General features: G+C 39.4%; 1 protein-coding gene across 13 annotated transcripts in view; it reads right to left on the reverse strand.

The window, feature by feature from the left end:
* Positions 1-40: 40 nt before the first annotated feature.
* Positions 41-21,786, reverse strand: part of tacc2 (transforming, acidic coiled-coil containing protein 2) — a 58,507-nt gene continuing 36,761 nt past the window's right edge. For 6 of the 13 annotated variants that reach the window (XM_081616596.1, XM_017308945.2, XM_081616589.1 and 3 more), the window contains 18 exons: positions 18,108-18,214; positions 15,568-16,987; positions 15,408-15,443; positions 14,346-14,403; positions 14,047-14,254; positions 13,556-13,605; positions 12,486-12,595; positions 11,556-11,709; positions 10,488-10,637; positions 10,073-10,165; positions 8,752-8,811; positions 7,420-7,566; positions 7,249-7,325; positions 5,564-5,607; positions 4,032-4,192; positions 2,085-2,191; positions 1,742-1,862; positions 41-948 (listed from right to left, as the gene is read on the reverse strand). In XM_081616596.1, the coding sequence (XP_081472722.1) occupies positions 883-948; positions 1,742-1,862; positions 2,085-2,191; positions 4,032-4,192; positions 5,564-5,607; positions 7,249-7,325; positions 7,420-7,566; positions 8,752-8,811; positions 10,073-10,165; positions 10,488-10,637; positions 11,556-11,709; positions 12,486-12,595; positions 13,556-13,605; positions 14,047-14,254; positions 14,346-14,403; positions 15,408-15,443; positions 15,568-16,987; positions 18,108-18,214 (3,169 nt within the window). In that variant the 3' untranslated portion in view covers positions 41-882. The remainder of the gene's footprint in view (positions 949-1,741; positions 1,863-2,084; positions 2,192-4,031; positions 4,193-5,563; positions 5,608-7,248; positions 7,326-7,419; positions 7,567-8,751; positions 8,812-10,072; positions 10,166-10,487; positions 10,638-11,555; positions 11,710-12,485; positions 12,596-13,555; positions 13,606-14,046; positions 14,255-14,345; positions 14,404-15,407; positions 15,444-15,567; positions 16,988-18,107; positions 18,215-21,786) is intronic. The other 7 variants (XM_017308954.2, XM_081616592.1, XM_081616590.1 and 4 more) reach the window with 7 other exon arrangements.

The following is a 21,786-nucleotide window of genomic DNA, read 5'->3' on the forward strand; positions in this document are numbered from 1 at the left end:
AGTGATGAGCTAAAGATGAAGACCAGAGTGAACCTTCAGCTGTATTGCCATCTTTTATTGCGCTTTGTAAGCTGATGCTGTACAGTAGCTGTGAAGAGGAATTATTCCTGTGAAAAATTATGAATGTAGTCCTCCAAAATTTAAATCGCTTCTCCTCACAACTGAATACAGTGATGATTAGTTTTGCTTTATATCAAAATAAATTCCCAAATAAAATAACAAAGTTCCACAATTTCATCAAAAAAAGCTATGACAAGTATAACAAATATTTAAATGTTTACACGAGGGCAGCAGGGTGAGGATGATATAGTAACTACATTAAAATGCAGACAAGTCTTTTGTTTTATACTTGGATTTTCCACAATACAGTATATACAAACAATAACATTACAAGGTTTTTCTTTCTCTCTTACATGCAACACTATCATGACAATTGGTGTCTAAGTGTTTCAAGACTGTACAAATAAATCTAAACATCTGCGGCTAAATTTTTTCAAAATCTACCTTAACCTTGCATCAAGAGGAGGAAACTCACAGGAGCGGGTAAACAGTCTTCTCCCTCAGTGGCTGTCATGGCAACATCATAAACACAAAACTCAACCCACGAGTAATCCTTGCACTTTTTCGTCACCGTACACACACAGTCACACACGCAACACTCGTCACTGATATGATAGATTTTCTAAAACTTTAAACCAGACCCCTGATACAGTACGGTACACTGACACATCAAAAAATGTACAGAGTAATAAGAGGAGGTCATTTTGGTGGAGACTCAGTAGGAAGCAAAACCCCAAGACCTCTTTGGCCTTAAAACGTCCATCGTTTCTTGCAACAGTGATCCACTTTGTGTTCATAAAGTATTAGCTTGTGGCGTGGCTGCTAACTCTTCCCCATTTTGGCGATCAGCTCGTCACAGATCTTTGTCAGCTCCTCAATCTCCTTGTTCTGCAAAACATTGTAAAAGCATTAAGTTACCTAAACTGTGTATACACAGAGTCTTTGTCTTCATATGGGTTGAACTTTTCTGAGAAATTGGAACTGTAGACCTATTATGATACAGCTGTTAAACTGCTTAGAGAGCGATTATCTGACAAGCAGCTGAGGTAAAATGGCAAATCTGGGTGAGGTGCAGGGAGGGGAGAAATACCAAACGTGGAAGAAGATGCTCCGGTCATTCAAAACACCAATGAATGGTGCAAAACCGTCAAGACACTTCACCCTGAACACAACATCCTCACTATGAAACTTTTTTTTTCAGCAGGAACGGGAAAGCTTTTGAGAGTAAAACTGCTAACAATCTACGAAAGACATCAGACTGAGGTAGAGATTCACCTGCCAACAGGAAAATGACCCTAACCATGGAGCCATAATGTAATGATTTGGATATATTGATGTGCTATGATGGCCTAGTTAAAGTTTAAACCCTAAATCCAATTGAGAAACTAATATCCAAAGATGCGCTCCACCATTGTGACTGAGTGAGAATGGCCAACAGCTTCTGCAATCTGTAAATGCAGCAAAAAGATGTTCTTCAAAGTATTGAGCAGCAACTGAGCATCAGACATTTAGGATGGTATTATTATGCAAAATGCTCAAATCATGTTTTTATTTAATCAACAATATAAACATAAACCCCTCATAAAGTACATTGAGGAGGTTGTAAAAGGTTCAGGGGATATGAATACTCTTTTACAAGGTACAGTATTTTTTTAATGCTAGTGTGTTTGTCATCGCTGACCTTTTGCTCCAAAGTGCGCTCCAGAGAGTCCACCTTCATCTGCTCTTTCCTCAGACTGGCTTGGTGGGCAGCCTGCTCTTGCTTGGTCTTGGATCGGACCTGTGCGATCTCTGCATTGGCTCTGGAGATAAACAGTGAAAATAAAACGATACAATTACCCTTCAGTACTTGTAAAGGGATAAATATCACTCCGAAGAAGTCAGGAAAGATTGTAATGCATCTCAAAAACAAAAGAAATGGAACTAACCTATTATAAAAAGCACATTTGGGAGCTTGTATTGGTTGGATGCTTAGAGCTTTTTGGGGTGTGAAAAACTCATAATTTGAATTTGTTTATACTCACTTGTCTAGTTTCTCCTCAGCGTGGATCTTCAGAGCTTGATACCGCTGCTCCTCCTTGCGGACTCTGGACAGATACTCCTGGGCACATTTCTTCAGTACTTCTTCATTCTGAAGTAAGACAGATTTATTTAAATGTCTTGCCCTTAAACTACACTACCCTTCACATTTACCTCTCCATGTCTAAAAATCCTTAAAATGAAATAATCTTTCATTGTAGCGGGACAACTTCACCCTGAAATTGCTTTCTAAATTCAATATTTAATTTGGGTACATTAACTGTGAGAAAAAGTGGAGGAAGACTTTTTTTCACATCACAAATCTGCTAAAATAAATGCAACTGAGGCATACTTTTTGTGTCTAGTAATGGAAGAAAGATCTCACAGTGACATCTTGGGGTCAGCGAGTCTGTAACAAACACAGAGTTTGCCAAAATACTCAGAATTTGATTGAAACCAACTGCTTTGGTCAGCTCAGCCGCCTTAAATGCGTGTCATAAAATATGCCGCCCCTATTATTACCTATCAAACAGCCCACAATGGCTGTCGTCTTCTAGGCACGGTGATCCTTTTTAAATGCGTTTTGTTCAGAGGTGCTGATGCTTCTAATAAAACTGTCCAAGGATGGAGTCCAATAATCTGTTGTGTCTCAGTGCACCTCAGCATCGCATGCATGATTTGACAAGGCGACCCGAGGCGCTGCCAATGTGTGTCCCCCTTTCCTGCACCACTCGGCCCAGGTGGGTTTTGTGTAAAAACACTGTTTGGATGTGCACAAAGTGAACTTGTGCCTCCTCTCAAGCAAAGGTGGAGGATTTGTGATGCGGCAGGTCCGCTTCTCTTTGGGAGTTCAGGGAAACTTTTTAGTGTACGGCCGCATGAACACATTTTCAATTTATTTCAGGACATTTTCAATAAAAATCTGGTGACCTCTAACAGGAAATGGGTCATCACCGTGTCTCTCGGTGAGATATTGTTCCAAAACAGGCGACTGAAACATCACAGAAGTGGTTCACTAGAGAGAAAAGTCATCCTTCTTCATCTTTAGACCTAAATCATACAGAAAACCTCTGAATGGAGCAGAAGAGAAGACAGGAAACCTCACACTATGTGTGCTACAACTATGGGACATGTTTTTGGAGACTCTAACATTAACCTGTCCCTCCAGGATGTTGTGATGTTGCGATCGCAACTGTTAATGCAAATTTACTCCATTTTCACAAATTTTGTACAGACTTGTGATTTTCACTTCTTTTCTGACCAATCACTGCAACTCGGCTCAATTTTGACCAATCCCTCAGCCTCCTTCTAATGTAACTTCCTGTTTCGTGACGTCTCATGAGAGCTGAACCTGCAAGATGAGAGCATCTGTGCTCCAGCCTTTGAGTGTATTGTTACAGAGTAACATTTGCCATTTTGAGATGTTCTGTTGGATTTGATTATAAAGTTCATGTTAACTTAAAATCTTCTTTTGCGCTTTGATTTTATTTGTATTTGACCTACTATTTCAAGAATAGAAAATACTTATTTGCACCTTAAGTATGAACTGTTAAAATCTTGTCTTTTGTTGGGAGGGTAATGTGCAACAATTTAAACTTTTTTTGTAAGACCATGTTATTGCAAAAGCAAAGTTTAAAAAAATGGGAAACTTTTAGAAAATGATGAAGCAAAATCAATAATTTTAGGCTAAAACAACCACAAAAAAACTGAAACATCCTGGAGGGACTGATTAACTGCATGCTTGTCAGTAAGTGAGATGATTTTTTTAACACTGTTGTTTTCCTCTACTGAATACACTCAAAGGCTGGATTTTTGTCAAATTTTCGGCCTGAGATTATCCTACTGCAGCAATATAGGAATTTCTTTATCAGTGCTAATAACTGTGAAGGGTGATGTTTAAAGTGGCTTTAAGGGCATTTTGACTTAGACGTTTTGAGTAATTAGTGTGGCACCTTGCGGAAGCCCTCCAGCACATCTTTCATCTTCTCATAACGACGGAAGAGGTCAGCCAGGGACTTCTCCACAGAGTTGAGGTCGGCCAAGGCCTGGTCCTTCTCTATGATCAGCTGCTGGATGGTGTGGTGCGACAGAGACTTCTCCTTTTGATCATCCTCTAATGAACACACACAGATTTCCTAAATCATCAGTCTATCCACTAGAGATGCTGACGTGGAAGGTACAAACATCTTCCCACAACATACATCAAAATATACACCATTTATACAATGCAACAAAGTGGAATCGAGGGTAAGAGTGATTTTTCTACTTCAGAAAATCATCATTTTTATTGCATGCAAACAAAATGTCACAATGAGGAAATCAAAGAGGAGAGCTATGTTTTATAAAGCTTGGTTTGTTTAGAGCGACACTTGCTTGTCTTTTAAGTAACTTACAGTAGATGATCTACTTGTGTAAGGAAAGCTGCTTGAGTGGCTTTAGCACCCACCTTTAGTCAAGAATCGATGCATCTTTAAGATCTTTTCTTTGTTTGTGTGTCACTCAGATTGATATAGCATTATTTTCAAAACAAACAACTTGACAGATCTATAAAAAAAAAGTCAAGTCTTAGCCTTTATATGAAATGCAACAGAATGGACAAACAAAAGCCACTAGATGAGATGAAGAAAAGGAGCACACCTGCTCCCCTCTCTGACGGACGGATGGAGAGACGCGAGCTGACACAAACAAGCAAAGTACGGCTCTGTGTTACTCACCTGGCATGCCTGTCAGGGTTATCAAATAGTAAGGGGCAATGATGGGAGCAGAACAGAAAAGAAGGGAGTGTGTTAAGTCAAACCGGGAGGGTCAAGACATGTGAGAGAGCCGAGCGTTAGACATGAACAGAAACAGATTCTGGCCTTTTAGTGGACGTGATCTGAGAAGAGCAAGACATTAACTTAAGACTGCAGCACAAGCCAAATATTCAAGAACGTCTGAAGGTGGCAAAAAAGGATGTAGGTGAGAGCAGGGAAAATGTAAAGTGAGCAAAGTGGTGACAAGGGTGCCGTCAATGGATAATTGTGATGGTTTCCACCACCACCAGTGTCAGAGTCTCTGCCGCAGCACAAGATTAACAAAGCTAAACTAGAGATGAACCAATAAGTCAGATTATGACTGACTGATAGGAAGTTAAATAAATCAAGGAGCAGCACCTGGGTGTGGACGTTGCTGCTCAGGAAATAAGGCTGCTACTATGAATAAATTATGGTCTTCTACAGCATATTTTGAATGTTTTCTTTTTCTAAAATAGTTCTTAAAGAGAGATTGCAAATTATTAAAACCGGTATTAGCAGGTGAACGTTTTCTAAAAACTTGAAAACTCTGTTGCGTTTCTGAAGTAAACCATTTGAAATCATATCAACTTCAACAAGACACCAGAGAGCAAATTAAAGCGTCAGAGTTTGATGAAAAAGATTTTCTGATGCATGGTAAATTGTGCACTTAGAGTCAATGATTACATTAAGTGAGGAAGTGAAAAACTCACCTATCATCTGTGCAATAGTCTTCTCATACTCTGCAACAATCCTCCTACAGACAAAAAAATGATTACAAATTTACTGTCAGCACAATATCAGTGTGTGCAATATTAGTAATGAAAAGAAAGGCTCGGATTGGAATAAAATTGAGAAAATTATATAAATGCCATTTCATTCACTATTTAGGTCTGTGAGTGCAGTTGAACACTTAATGTTGGTCAAAATGTCTTTTTAACTTTTTGTTTATTGAATTAAAAGTAAATAATAATAATTTAATTTATTTATTTCAAACAAGTTTTAAAAAAAAAACAACAAAAAAAACAAACAAGCAATCAGTAGGACAGAGAAAATGTGCAAACATAACCGATAACAAAAATAATTTGTTTACCACGACTTTTCTGTTTGAAAAGGAGTAGGAAGAAATGAACACTTATTTAATCCAACCCCTTATCTCAATTTAATGAAATACATTACTCACTTATTCAATAATTATCAAAAAAATGAAAACCATGTAATAAAGCAAAACATAACACAGCAGTTTGCAGAAACTACAGCCATGTTCAAATGTCCAAAATGACATCAACATGAAGCTGGAGCACCCTGAATCAAACAAATTGGAGTACAATGTTAGAAAGCCTTGGTTCAGTCCAATCAAAGCATTTTAAAATTATAATCACTGCAATCCTAATAAAACTAATGCCCGACTGTCACTCAAAGCTATCCAGCAAGCCATGCAACCACATTTTAAGTTGTCATTTTAAAAGGACATAACAGCCAATTTTCATGTGTACAAAAATGTACAGTAGCCCAAAAAATCTGAAAATAACTTCTAAGAAGAAAATCTACCCAACGTATCCATTTTAATTTGTTTTCTTTCACACTCTTTTTCTTATTCTTGTTCTCTTTCTTATTGTTGTAATTTGTTATTTTTGCTTATTTAATCGTTTGCTAGTCTGTAAGGTTTGTTTCGTATGAGCTAATTTGTGAATAAAAACAGGAAAAAAAAAACTTTACAGTAGGTCATGAACATCTTAGACTTCTCTGTTGTAGATCTGTGCCTGTTCTAAACAAAAAAAGCATCTAAATTCTTACTAAAAGTAAAATAAGTAGGTTAACCTGTCATGTGTAATAGATTTCTTCATGCTTGCATTGTTTCTTTAGAAATAACTGGACCATTTTTGACTGCTCCAGTAAAACAGGTTGTTCGGGGTAAGAGGATTGATTAGCCTTGCCTCCCTCTTAGTCTCTTAGCTCCTCCTTATCCAGAGCACAATCAGTTAAAGGAGGTAAGCTCTGTCTTATCCGTGCTAAATGACCCAGCTGCACTCACACTCACCACCTGCTAACCGACAAGAAGCTTCAATGCTGCTTATATCCAGTTTCCTGTCTGAACCTAAAGCTGTTTGCTGACTGTTATTTATTGGTGAGTTCAGAGCTGCTGTTAGCAGGTTTGGTGTAATAATATCTACAGTAATTAATTATTCAGTCATCTTTTCTATCTAAAACATCTTAAAGCACATCAGTCTGATGTGCGCTCAGTGCAGACGGGCATACTCTTTAACTGGTTTTCCATTCTGGACCCAAAGGTGTCTTTGTTTCAGATAAACCAAGTAAGAAGTTCAAAAGAAGACAAAGACATTTGCTAGATATCTATAAGTGATAGACTTGACAACAACTCAATGTTTCTTTTTACCTCATCTCCACCACTTCCTGTCGACTGTCCTCGTACTTCCTCTGCCACTCCAGAACCTCTTTCTCCTTTGACACAATCTATGAAATGGGGGCAAACACTTTTAAGTAAAGTTCTAGACGTTGAAATGAAATGACTTTTGCCACTCAAAGAATAAAAAGAAATAAAGGGAACCTCCTCTCGTGCGATGTCCAACGACTGGTCGAGATCTCTTGGCAGATGTGGACTCTCGTCTTCGATGTAGCTGCTGCTGCTGGTGATCTTGGCGTAGAGCGAGCTCTTGGGAATGGAGCTCTCCACAGAAGACAGCATGTCCCGGTGCTGCTTCCAGGAAGCAAAGGAGAGCAGGGAAAGGAACGGAAACATGGCGAGTTACAAACCGGACACCAGAACAGATGTAGGGGCTCGCACACGAGCCCAACAGGTTTCCTGAACCACAACCTCAAGGCAGCATGGAACCACAGAAATCTGTTCCACGCAGCAAAACTCTGCTGGCGAATGCTGCAAAGCTGGTGATGTTTCTGAGGACTCGGGTCGGCCACTACATGATTGGATGAAACAGCCTTTATCGCTACAGTAATTACTGTGTAATTGGCTGATGCTGGCCCCGGCTGAGCGATCATGAGCGCCTGCTGCTTGCAGAAGCTTGAATGTGAGTTGGTCTGAGCAAGACAAGAAGGAAGGAGAACAGCAGCAGGTAGTAAAATAGAGATGGACGATAAGGGAGCTCGACTGGGCAGCAGGGGCATTCCTGTTAGTGTTTGGTTGTAAAAGATTAACTGGTCTGACTTCACAGTTTTTACTAAAAACTTGAAAAGTTTCCAAGATGTGCATGGGTCCATAAAGCTATGACAACATTTATACCGCAAGTTTTTGAATACAAGACTGTTTCTGGTATCACTATTTCACCTCCAAAATTTGGCCTGGAATAAAAGGATTTAGTCATCATCGGAAGAGCTGGATTAAATGAGGATTTAATAAAACGGTGGGGGCTCAAAGAGAACAACAAGAAGGAATGGAGCTAAGTGTTGTGTCTGGCTCGCGAACTAATGCGATTACTCTCGTATAAAACGAACGACTAATTCAATTAAGGTAAATAGTAGAAACTCGGATCAGTGCATCTCCATATAAAATGCTGTCTAGATGTAGCACAGCTATGATCTACTGAGACTCAAGTCTGCAGTGCAGTCTGGATGTATTTGGACTAGATTGGAGCAGCTCTGTAGTTCAGAACCAAAAGGGGCAAAGTCCTCATTTTGAACTTTAGAGAAAGCCAAACAGCTTAAATCTACTGTGCTCATTTATTTTCTAAATATTCAAATCAAGGGAAATATGTTTTAAGAAGACACTTTAACTAAAAAGATATAACAATGGTCATATCATTGAATCCAGTGTGCTGTTGTGTAACTGGGTCAGTGAAACAATGAAAAATATGTTCTTGCCCAAATACTTGGACTGCACTCTAGCTGGGTAAGAACAGATCACAGGGTGTCTTGTTACTCTTACTTTGAGTAAGGGTGAACCGTTGATATTCCACCGCCGTGTGCTGGGTTTCTTGAGTCGAGACTGAAAGGTGTGGAGCAACAACATGAGACTTGGAGGGACAAGATTGGGGACCAGAAGTCCTACTCTGACTCTTTCAAGGATTTTTCCCCTTCCTGACTTCCTAACTCAGCTGCATCTTTAGTTCCAACAAAATATATTCCTGGCACATGTTTTTTATGTTGAGAATAGCTTCGATAAGATACATTTGTCACTTTACAACCGTAAGCGGCAATGTATTTCATTAGGATTTCATGTGATGAGTGCATAATTGCAAACTGGTAGGAAAAATTATACATGGCTTTTCAAAGTTTTTGAAATGTGTATTCAGAGAAATACCTCTCATTTACAGCTTCACTGAAGGGCATAACTATCAGATGGCTGAAAACAGATCCTGCAACATACAAGATATTGAACCAAAAACATAGGACCTTAAGGCAAATTAGACTCTGAGGATACTGGATCCCTTTGCTTCATTATGGATGCTGAGGCTAAAGCAGTGGTTAACAAATCTGCAGAATGTGCCAATTTCTTTTATCCCGTTAACTGATTCATCAACAAAATAATCGATACAATAATTGATTACTAAAATAATCGTTGCTTACAGCTTTAATTTCAATTAGCAAAAACTTTGAAAACCATAAAGAATTTTTCAATCCGCTTCATAGTTACCCTCTTGTGTTGACCACATAAAATCCCAAAAGGATAAATTAAACTTTGCAGTTGTAAAACAGCAAAATGTGGTAAATTTCAAAGGTTTTGAAGATTTTTGCCCTGCGCTGTAATATTCTGTGTTGCGTTTGTGTTGTTAGTTTGGGGGGAAATAAAAAAAAACAAACTTAAATGTGACTGGAGATTTGAAAGAAACAGAGGATGATCAAATACACCAGGGAGAGTTGCAGCCATGAAACTGTGCAGCTGCGGTTTTTAGGTTATCGTGTTACATCCCCAGTCACATTCATGCTGATGTAAGCCTCTCATGAACAGGCAGAAAACAGCTCGTTGCCAGTCTGAATGGGAGCCAGATGGGTTAAGCATTGTTAGCAGTATCGTGTGGAGTGGGGGGGGGGACGCCGGGATTGTGGATGCTGCAGCACAGCCGCCATGCCGAAGGGGCCGATCGGCAAGCCGAGACACACCCATGCAAACACCGCAGTCTACAATGACCCACTTAAGCTACACCTGCTTTTCCCTAATCACTCATTCAAGATGCCTATTTTCTGCAGCGAACACGCTCTCCCACACACACTGAATACAGCAGGTGCAGGCTGACTCAGCGTAGTACCTGGGGGGTTACAGTGGAGAGGGAGGGGCACTGAGAGATGCTTTGGGCTACTTGCAGAGCCTCTAGCCTCAGGGCAGCAAGCACCAGCTCCTCCTTGGCCGCACACAGGGGGGCCAAATATCAGAGGGGGAGAGGAGTCAGCGGGGTAAGGGAGGAGGGATTGAAGAGAGCAAAGGGAAACATACAAAGACTTGAATTGAGAGCACACATTTGCTGCCGTCTGCATTTTACCAATCATTAATCTACTTCACGCAGCAAGCCTAAAACTGCAAGTACGGGGAGGAGGAAACATAAAAAGATGAAAGGGATGAAGTACGCTGACACAATGGGAACGATGTGGAAACAAAAACACACAGAGACACATTTCCTCCCCAGAGCCAGGACCTTCAAGGTTCGTCGAGGTGGGGCAACACACCTGTAGTTTTTGGGCGAATGCGGTTGGGTTGGTCTCAGCCAGGTCAGGCTCCAGGTACTGAAGGGGGTCCTCACACTCTGACAGCCTGTCTAACAACAGGGGCATGGCCTGGGCTGGAGCAGGGGCCACCACGGGGCCCTGGCCAGAGGGCTACAGGGGCACCAGGAGGAGTGGTCAAAGGGGTGGGGTTGAGGGAGGGGGACGGGACAGCACAGCAAAGCAAGCGCTGAGTGTTTGAGTGGCAGCTTATTTCCTGAACCAAAGCTGGGAAAAAGTGTGTGATGGGGCTGATTTTTGGAGAATCACTGTGATTTGAGTCCTGGGATAAAGTCTCTGGATAAAGATGCTCATTTCTGATTAAACAACAACGTGGAGTAAGATGCAACTAAATAAAAACATGACATACAGGTGCATCTCAATAAAATGGAATATAAATTAGAAGATTCTTTTTTTACGATTGCAGCTTACACCTAACGAGAACCTACAATTCAGATTACTTTTTTTTTTTTTAAATATTACAACATAAAAGTATTAAAGTAAGGAACAAAAGCAAATTTCTAAAAAACTAGGTTGTTAATGGAGTGCTGTATCTAAGTATTTTAATAGAAAGTTTAGTGGAAGGGTAAAATGACAGAAACAGGTGCACAAGCCACAAGGATAACCATCAGTTCTGTGAGACCCAATCTAAAACTGAAATATTAGTCTACTAAAAAGTAAGTATGAGAATTGAGCAGCAGCCCAAGTAAGTCATATTCGGATAAATTCGTTTCAGAAGTACAGTTGTAGCCTACATCCAGGACTTTTTCCTTCCACTCAACTTTTTTATGAAAATATTTGACAGCACTCTGAACATCAAGCTTTAAAAAAAACTTTGTGGTTTACTCTCTTTGTGGAGGGTTTCAAAGTTCACTTTTCCATGTAAGTTACTGAAATAAATCCCCTTTTTATTACAGAATCTACTGAGATGCATCTGTAATTCCCATACATGATGATGAGTACACAGATAAATGAAAGCCAGTTTATTCTTTATAACACATGTGATCCATGCCAGCTGTTTACTGGTCTCACCTCCTCATCCCTCTCTATGCTCTGTGTCCGGCTGAGGACATCGCTCTCTCTCTTCCTGCCCTTATCTCCAGCAGAACCTTCGGGTCCAGGCCGCGGGCTCAACACCGGCGTCTTCATGCCTGCAGATATCTGGGCTTCCATTTCTTCAAAACTCCTGTGCAGAAGGACAACAATCTGAGGTCTGAGTAAAAGTGTCAGGGAGTGTGTGAGACATCTATATAAAATAGAAGTGATAATTAATACTTTATTTTACCAAATAAAATGCATTAAGTACTCGACCCAGACTGTTGATCCATACACTAAAAATATTAATGAAAAAAACTGTGGAAAAAATTCACACTATTATGACGTTACTGATTTAAAGTTGGTTGGTTGAACTTTTTTTTTTCATAAATGTAGAGGTAGTCAAAATTATTTAAATCCAGTCTATTAAAGTACAAATATTCAGTAAAACAAAATTGAATATTGCCATAAAAATTAATTAAAATAAATTATTGTTAATTATGTAGAGTACATGATGACTGATTTTGGTATTTCCTGCTAAAGGCATAAAAAAAAACTTATAGCGCCTATAAAAACTTTTCTAAAAAACTTTTCTAAAGAGTGTCGAGGAAATGTTTATCCCACTGAAATAACTTAAATTTACGGCTGAGATGTGTGTGTTTTTGTGTGACATGATATCTATTGTAATAAGATACATTTATTTCAATGCTTTTTTTAAACATATTTTCACCAGCTGAGGAAAAAAGTGGTGAGGACACTCAATAATCAACCAATAAATATATTACAGTTTTCAAATGCATACAAACATCATGACAGTATGAAAATTTAAATCACAGACATCGACATGAAATATATTATGCAATGCTGTAAAGTAACATATCTAGTAATGTTGCAATGTGTGGATAAGTAATGTAAGGCATGTTTTACCCGGTGCAGGGGGAGCTGGGCTCAGATCCATGTCCACAAGAAGCTTTGGTTAAGTTGTCAGATACTGAGTCCAAGTTCAAGTACAGAGATGGCTTTTTGATAGACACTGGCTGCAAAAGACAATTAATAAAGAATGCTGAAAACTGAAATATTTTATCATCAATAGAGATGCTCAGAAACATTAGCTGGTACGTGGAATCTAACAGTTTTCAGCTGGATCAGCCTGGACTGGTCTATCAAATTAGTAAAAATAAAAAAAACCTTTTTTCTAATGAACATATCAGACCCAACAGTTACCACAGAAAAATATGTAACTGCAAAAATGTGATGACACTACTGATTATAATTAATGCACATTTCTACTTTCTATTCCTACAACATTTTCCTGACTGATATGAAGAGTGTGAATGCATGACACTTAAAATTTAGCAAGTTGCTAAATATAGTGTCCAAGCAGTCCATTACCACTGGGATATTGCACACACTGACAATGCGTTGACAAATGTGACTCCTTATATAGTGCAGCTCTATTTTTTGCGCTTTTGTCTGGAATGGAAGAGAAGTTTAGAAATGTTGGGAACCCCAGAAGAGACGAGGACTTAAGGTCTGCTGGGAATACAAATGAAGCAGCTGTTTGTGTTATACTAACTATGATAATCTCTATTACGAGATGTTAAAGACCAATAAAAGAAATCTTGGCAGGGAGAATTCAGAAGAATATGCTTAAAACAGTTGTTATATCTTATATGTGCGGTCCTCAAAAGGGAAAAAAAATACAGTTAGAAAATTAAATAAGTTACAAAATTATTTAAATAAATTACATTTTATAGGTTAATTAGACACAGGCTGGTGTTTACCAGGTTTTATATCTGGTAAATACGATGATTTTCTGAAAAAATGGTACCTTATCCAAACTCGTATTCCAATTTATTGAATATGGCCATGTGTTCGCTACAATCTGTATCAAAACAATTTGATTGGTGCATCTCCAATCAACATACACAAAAACATCAACATGCATAAAAACTGAAAACAAATCACATCTGTCAATATGCCAAACAAATACTTACTGGGGAGGAAGAGCCGATCTTCTCCATGTACTCAATTTCATAGTCCAGGACTGAAACAGACCAAGAAACAAAACCAAGAGTTACAACCAGAATATGAGGTGGACAACCACAGTGATCAGTGTTTAGGGCAGTCTGATGGTGATCAACCAGTGCTGTCTGCTCCCTGTTTCATCTACGACCCAGATGGATGGGTTGAGCCAGACAGCCTCTGGGAGGAGGTGGGTCTTTTGGTGGTCAAAGGGCAGTAGAGAACTGGGCCAGCCCTTTTATTTATTTATTTTGTTTTACTACTAGAAGAAAAGTCAATACACTACTGCTCTATGAATGGATAACAAAGTAACTGGCTGCTTTACATGAGCATCTATCCAAACAAAGCTTTGAGTTTCACTGAATAGCTGTACGAGAGTGGTTCGCTTTGATGTTGCATGAACACAGGTGCCTGGAGCGGACAAAAAAAAAAAGAAAAAAAAAATCAGACAGTAAGGCCAAACCTGGATTCTCCTGAGGGAGACTGTTCTCGTTTACGAAAGTTGTAACATCGCAGGGCTGCGGGAAGTCTTGGTGGTCAGTGTTTAAATCTTGGTCCACCTCGTGGCGGACCGCCCACTTATGAACGGTGGAGGAGGCCAGCTTTTCCTCGTCTGTGGCGTGATCATCCTGCTGATGAAACGACGAAGATTCATCTGCAGATGTGGGATCCTGCAAGAAAACGGCAAAGAGGGAAACTCTAAAAATCAGCTAGAACTTTAAAAGTGAGAAAGAACCCCAAAAGAGAGCAAATTAAACACACCTGGGATGTGTCGGACAACGGGGATTTCTTTGGTGACCTCTTCACTCTGAAAGTATTACTGAGGGAAAAGATACAACAAAACATAAATTATTAAAACCCAAACACAATGTTAGATCCGGCATCTATGGTCTTAATATTGTTCACTGGTGAAATTCCAAGTACTCTGGAAGGAAAGCGTCTTTCTTCACGTGAAAGGTTGACATTACTACATGAGAAACAACTGAATTCACTGTGTCAGAATTACAGCTCAGACAAGATGAATAATTAATATGAATTCTAATTTAAAATATTACAAAAACTTCTGCAGAAAAACAAATCCTTTTATATACCCTAGTAGATGGTGACACAAAAGTTAAATGTGTATTAGCTGTTAAAGGCATGTCAATATATATATATATATATATATAATTTCTGATTTTTTTTATCTATAAAATAAAGCTATTGTCATAATTAATTGAATCATTAGTTTGTTAACTCACCTTTGTATTTTTATTAATACATGTTCACATTCTGTATTATTGTGTATGTTATTTTACCGTCTGTGTGTCATTTACTTGCACTTTTTGTACGCTGCTTTGACAAGTGAATTTCCCTATTATGAGATAAATTAAATCTCACATAGCAATAGCTCAAAATGAACACAAGGGGGAGCTCAAGCACTGTCTTCTGTTAAACATTTCCCAATGTGAATATAAGCTTGTTGTTACCTTTTAGAATGAAATGTTAGATTTTTGTTTTTTACGTTTTTCAGAGTGAGATTATTCTACCAAAGTAAATTATTAAAGTATTATACTTTTTTCACATATCTTCACCAGGAGTGCTAAAAAATCTGTTCATGTCTATAAATAAAGCTTATTTCTGACACAGAGCTATAAAGAGAATTTAAAAGATAACTAAAAACATGTGTCCTCATATTTGACTTTAAAGTTCAAATGCATTAGTTAGATAGTAGGTCCAAAGGATGATGATGTCTCTGTTAATAGGACAGGGGACAACATGCTGCTTTTTAAGATGGAGTTTAGGGTTGGAAAGGGAAGATGGCTGTGTTGTCCCTCTACTTACAACAGACAACAAAGAGAGGACACACCCCTGGACTTCCTGTGATACATGAGAATACACAAACACAGGTGACAGAGAGACAGACAGAGGACACTGGCATAACAGACACAAACTAGGAGTGTGGACTCTTCCATCAGCCTTTCAGAGGACCATGTGAACTTACGATTTTAAGGGAGTTTTCTTCTTCTTAGCCGGTTTGTTTTGGTTCTGGTCCTCCAGCTCCCCGATGTTGTCACTGTCGTTTTCATTATCATAGTCATTGGACGACGTTTCAAAAGAGGCAGGCGCCCTGGGAGGTGAGGCGGTCACTTTGTTGGAGGATTTAAAAGGGTTTGTAGACTCTTCAATGTTGTTTGGGTCAAAGCTGTATGATGGCCTGGATAAGGTGGGGGAGTTGGACATACTTTTCTTTGCAGAAAATGGATTGAAGTTTGGGTCATCCCACTTGTCGGGTTCAATGTTGTACGACACTTTAGAAATGGGGATTTCATCCGATCCGTTGTAGGCTGCAGGGGGTGTGTTGTCCAGCTGCTCCACCTGTTGTGGAGCCGCTTTTTTCAGCCCCAGCTTTGGTTTTCTGGACAGCATCTTGCCAGGAGGCTTCTTGCCCAATTTCTTAGGTGGAGGAGAGACCTGCTGTGGCACCTCACAGCTTTCCTCAGAGTAGTCAAACTCCAGCCTTACTGGCTGACGCTTGGGTAGAATGGGTTGCTCCTCAGGATTGGTGGAAAGCTCTTCCAGAGGGGCGATGGCAGTATGGTGATGTGGTTCTGCAGCAGGGACAGGGGGGCTCAGAGGAGGAATAGATGCAGGGCCATACGCAGAACCCTTACGACCCAAAACAGGAGAATTGGCGATTTTGCTACCTCCAGTGCTGAAGGGGTTGATGTTCTCAAAGTTTTCTGGATCCCATTTGTATGAGGCACTGGGTGGGATTGGAGAGGCTTCTTTGTCTGCTACGCTCTCTGCAAGAAGGACTTCCTCCTGGCACAAGGGTAAGGCAGGGACCCCTTTGCTCTCCTCTTGGCAGGTTTGATTGGTTTCCTCTAAGAGAGGAGGCGGAGTTTCAACACGGCTCTTCCTGGTTTTTCTGAGAGTGCCTCCGGGACTGGGAGTTGCAGAGCCAACCTCCGAATCCTCCTGAGTCAGGAGAGGGCTGGCCGTCCGAGGCTTTGCCCGCTTTGTGATTTCAGGGGTGCTGCTAGAGGAGGCTGGCTTTGAGCTATCAGGGTTGGAGTTTTGTCTGAGGAAGGGCTTCTTCTTCACCGATCCCGGGCTGACTTTCTTAGGTCTCCGGAGCTTCCCTGGGGTGTTCTCTGTGCCAACGCTGAAAGACTCGGAGTGCTGACGGAAAGCTCCAGAAGCGGATCCTTCCAGCAGACTGGAGTTATCGAGCTCCCCCCCTTGGAGGCTGAGAGAGCGAGTCAGAGTGTGACTCGTCGGCTCTACAGCAAAAAAGTCGAAGTTATACGTCCCGCTTGCAGCAATGGGTTTGTTCTCATCAAAAGCAATGGAAGGGGACCGACAAGGTGCATCGGTTGCAGTGATGTCCAAACTAAGATCACCTTCAGAGCCGTTAAAACCTGCAAAACATTAAAATAAGATGAATCTGTATCAGAAATATCACCCTGCTATACAAGAAATTGACTTCAAGTAACATCCACACAGAGAAACGGGGATCATTTCATTAAATCTTCAACGAGTAAGAAAGCATGGTTGGTCAACCTACATTAAAAAAGTATTTACATTTTGCCACATTTCAACTACAGACTTCAGACTAATTATTAAATAGTGTTTACTTCAGTTTAAACGCAGCTGTTCTATGAAGGTCTCAGAAGAAAAACAAACAGCATCATGAAGACCAAGGAATAAATCAAACAGGTCAGGGATGATGTTGTGCAGTTGTTTTTAGCAGAATTAGGTTTTATCCCAAAGTTTGAGCATGTCACAGAGTTCTCTGTTCAATTAATCCAATATATAAAAACAATGGAAATAGTGTGGCTCAACTGTAAACCTACAAAGACATGTCAGTCCAACTCAACCAACAGGTTAGACAGGGACAGCATTGATCAGTGAAACGGCAATAGCACACTTATGAGATTTTTTAATTTTTTTAAGAAATGTGAAAGTCATTTAAAATTGATTTTCACAATCAATTTTGTGATTGAAACTGAAGTTACATAAATTTCATACCTTGAAGTTTATGTAACAACACAAAATGTGTCAAGGACCATGAAGGCATTATACACATTTTCACTATTTATAGTAACTGTGCCACATACAGGCTACTAAAAAGCATTTTTGATTTGTTCTTATTATTATTGGTGATCATCGAAAGGTTTATATAAGGTTTATATTTTATATTATGTTGTGAGAACCACTGTACAATCTAAGAATCTGGTCCAAAGGATAACATGTAAAAAGATCAATAAAAATCTGTTAAAATAAGAGGGAAAGCACAAACAAAATACTAACAAAATCCTGTCATCTTTTAAAAAAAGACTCATTTTTTCTTCAGTTATCTTTATTAAAAATGAATTTTCTAGTTTAATTGTCTGTAAAGAGTCCAGAAGATTTCAAGGGATTTTTAACCCATACTGTTTTGAAGTGCAGTTCAGCTTCCCACCACTAGAGGATGCAACAATCTTTTCAATAACAACAATTGAAGCAGTTGAGCTTCTATCTCAGCATCTCCTACTGTACCTTTGTCATCAGATTCCAGCAGCTCTCTTTGGGGTTCAGCAGGAGAAACAGCTTTCACTGGAGTTGTAGATTCGGGAGTTTCAAAAGCACCATCAGAGTCTGAGCTCCTAAAGCAAAACATAAGTTACACCTGATGTTAATAAGGCTGCGAAATATTCAGAAAGATTAAGTAAGAGCTTCACAAAAGGCCTGTTTATTTCCCAAGTAACCATCGATGCAAATGAATGAATGAATAAATTATTTAAAAACAAAAACAGAGAAAACTTAAATGTTACTCCAAAGATAGAGGAGATGTTCTGGCATCAGGTCATTTGCTGCCTTTATGTGAGCACCAATATTTCAAAATTGATTCTGAACTGCACGAGAACACACTGTACCGTAATACACTGTTAATAAAAGTTAATAAACATTTTACTTTTTATGCAAAAAGTTAAATTTTTGCATAATTTAACTTTGCAGCTACTAAATATTATCGCTAAATATGTGAAGCTATGAATAAGCTTTATGTAACTGCTTGCATTGTAGTTTTATCTAAAAATGGTTTAAAGGTTCAAGTCACCATGAAAATAAATGTATTTCAGTAATGCAATTATAAAAAAAGAAACTTAAGTAAAGACCTGCAGTGATTGTAAATCTGTGGATTATGGTTTACAGCTAATTAAAAACTAGAATGTAGTTTTTCAACACAGAATATTACATAGAGCAGATAAAAAATTATTCTTACAAAGAAATGTTATGCTACTGAGACAACTGCTGAAAATTAAATAAAGGTTAATATCAACCAGTCAGTCCTTCACTAGAATGGTGGACATCGTAATGAACTGGTATGACTTAAAAGACATGTACAATTGAATATTGTCAGCATGTCATGCAAAGACTGAATGATAACCACTGAGTAAATAAAGTGAAAATAAAAATGGACAAAGTATTGGAGTTTGGGGGACTCCTCAGTATGAAAAGCTATAATAAAATACAACTTTTATGTATAAACTGGCCTTCAATTAAAAGGAAAACTGGTCCAGACACCAGCCATATGTTCAAGTTAATCGGGTAAAACGCTACATTACGCAGCACCAAATGCTGCCCTGCATGAAGACAAGAATAGAACAATTTCCAGTGCTGGAAAACAAAAAGGTTGTCATAACTTTAATCAGTCGAATGCTACAACAGTGTTATACAGATGCTTAATCTGAATTTTAAAACACTAAATATTAGAGGCTTTTTACATTTAAACAGAAAAAGAACACCTGAGAAATATTCCAATAAATGTGGTTTATAAATGACATCAATAAGCGTAGTAAGCGTTTCCGTTTCTGGACTTTATTGGCAGAAATGAAAAAAAGCTACATCTGCAGAAGGGTATGAAATAACACACCAGAGACACATTTCCCTACACAAACACATACACCTCCATCCATCTCAGGGTACAAAGATTTTGTGTTAGAGAGGATATAGCGAGAAACACTGGAATCAATGGAAGTGGAGCTCACAGATTAACACCACCACTACGCATCAGTTCAGAGCATCATTTCGTGGCATGCAGCCCAAGCCCGTCTCACCTCTGTCTGGCTGCCTCCCCGGCAGCTTTTAATAAATTATCATGACGAGAACCCCACGAGAGACGCTGCAGGAGCCCCAGAGTCGGATCAGAACCCGGGCTGTTCCCGTCTCCTGCCCCTCCCAGAAGCGTATCCCAGCCCCATCGGGCCCACTGCAGAGGAGACAGAGCCTGCCACGTACTCACTGCCATGGCTACCAGCAGTCTGCACTGCGATGCTACCGGCAGCCAGGTGCAGCGACACTTCTTCCTCCAAAGACGATGCTCCAAGATCTTCGTTCCCGCTTTGCTGCCTGATGTTCAGATTTACCTGCTTTAGGTCAGCTTACTCTGCTTCTCTCTTTGTCATCAGCCACCATCAGTCTGTCCCCTCACCACACAAGTAGTGGATGCAGAATGAAAAAGATCTCCTCTCTCTTTGCCTCTCTCTCTTCCTCACCCTCTCTCTCCCTTTGTCTCTCTCTCTTATTGATCAATGAAAAACATACAGTCTAGCGTTTATAAAATTTTCATTCAGATATTTAAGTATTAGACACCAAGAACCATGGGTTAAATTCTGAAACTGTTCCTACATATGATGATGATGATGTCATCAAATGTGTGACAGTACAAGAGAACAAAAGAGCCAATAAAGACGACAAGACAACATCAAGACAACAACAAGAAGCACAATAACAAGGTGCTTCTCTGTCACCTTATCATGGCGTTATAGAAGCATGCCATCGTTTCAGAGCAGGGGGGAGGAAAAAGATGTCGAAGAACAGCAGAGCATTAATCAGAAGTTAGCCTTTGCTTCAGACCCAGCTGAGCAGCACATGAAGGATGAAGAGCAGGACAATACATCAAAAACTAATTAAGGAAATGTAAGCCAGCTCACTCTGTGAATGCCCGTACGTCTTTCAGGGTTTTGGACTGTTTTCCCAGTTATGACAAGCATCAGACACATGTCAAAAAACTGCAACAGGAAGAAATAACCATTTATGTCCAACTGCCAAAAACAAAATGGTCTTGATATATAGTCTGCTCCTTTTTAGTACCTTCTCACAGCTAGCTAATAAATTACATAAATTACTTATAGTTATTTTCCCCCCTTAATATTATTATTTTAGTAGTTTTACTTTTTTTTGTTGCATACTTTAACTTAGCAACTACTAAATATTATAGCTAAATATGTGAAGCTATGCATAAGCTTTTTGTCACTCCTTGCATTGTAGTTTTATCTATAAATGGTTCAAAGGTTCAAATTAAGGTCATGGTGAGTTCCTAGTGAAGAAATCAGAGCCAAGTTTAGCAGATAACATTAATCTCACTGCAAACAGTGTGTTTCTATGGTAACCAGAGAAATGGATGCTATTCTCTCCATATTATTCAAGAAGGAAAATGCACAAAATTCCACGCTGTAAAGTAAGGTAAATTTTAAGGAAGTTAATTAAATGGGCAAACATAAATTTCTGCCTTCTGTGCAAACAGATTTTACACAGGAGCCATATGGTTGAATAGTCTGGGTGAGGGGGTGAATATAAACAAAGAGAGCAGCATTTCACAGCCCTCTCTGATAGGCTGAGGAGGCTGCCTGGAGACAGGACGCTTTGCGGAGCCAGGCAGAAACACACAGGCTGTCAGACAGCCAGACATGTCTGCTGCCGGCAACACCGTCTGATGCCGACTGCCAAAACAACTTCTAGTGCCTGAGGAAAGCCAGTGGGTAAAACAGGTACACATAAAACCAAATAAAATACTGAATTAGTATTTAAATGTGATTAAAAGATAAAAGAAGATGGAAGCAGACTGACTGATGACTGGCAGACTATGGGATATAAAAGGGACAATGCTAATACGGGAGCACAGTGGGAGAGGGAGGTAAAATACGGTAGTTTCCCGGAAAAAAACAGGAGACTTGACAGGTATGAGGTTCCCTTCACCTTCATCTTCATCTTTAACTTTGTAGTTCAATATTTCTGTCTTAGCTTGCTAATTCAGAACTGGAGTTTTCAATGGTTGGGATTTATTGTTGGAACTTTATTAAAAACAGAAGTGTGAAGAAAAAACAGGGACAAAATTGTATAGTTGACAAACAAGCCAGCAGAGGGAGCTCCTGTGCTTTTCTGTCAAGATGAATGA

This window comes from Poecilia reticulata, chromosome 15 (assembly GCF_904066995.2).
Source record: "Poecilia reticulata chromosome 15, P_reticulata-male-v2, whole genome shotgun sequence".
In the NCBI taxonomy this organism is placed as follows: domain Eukaryota; kingdom Metazoa; phylum Chordata; class Actinopteri; order Cyprinodontiformes; family Poeciliidae; genus Poecilia; species Poecilia reticulata.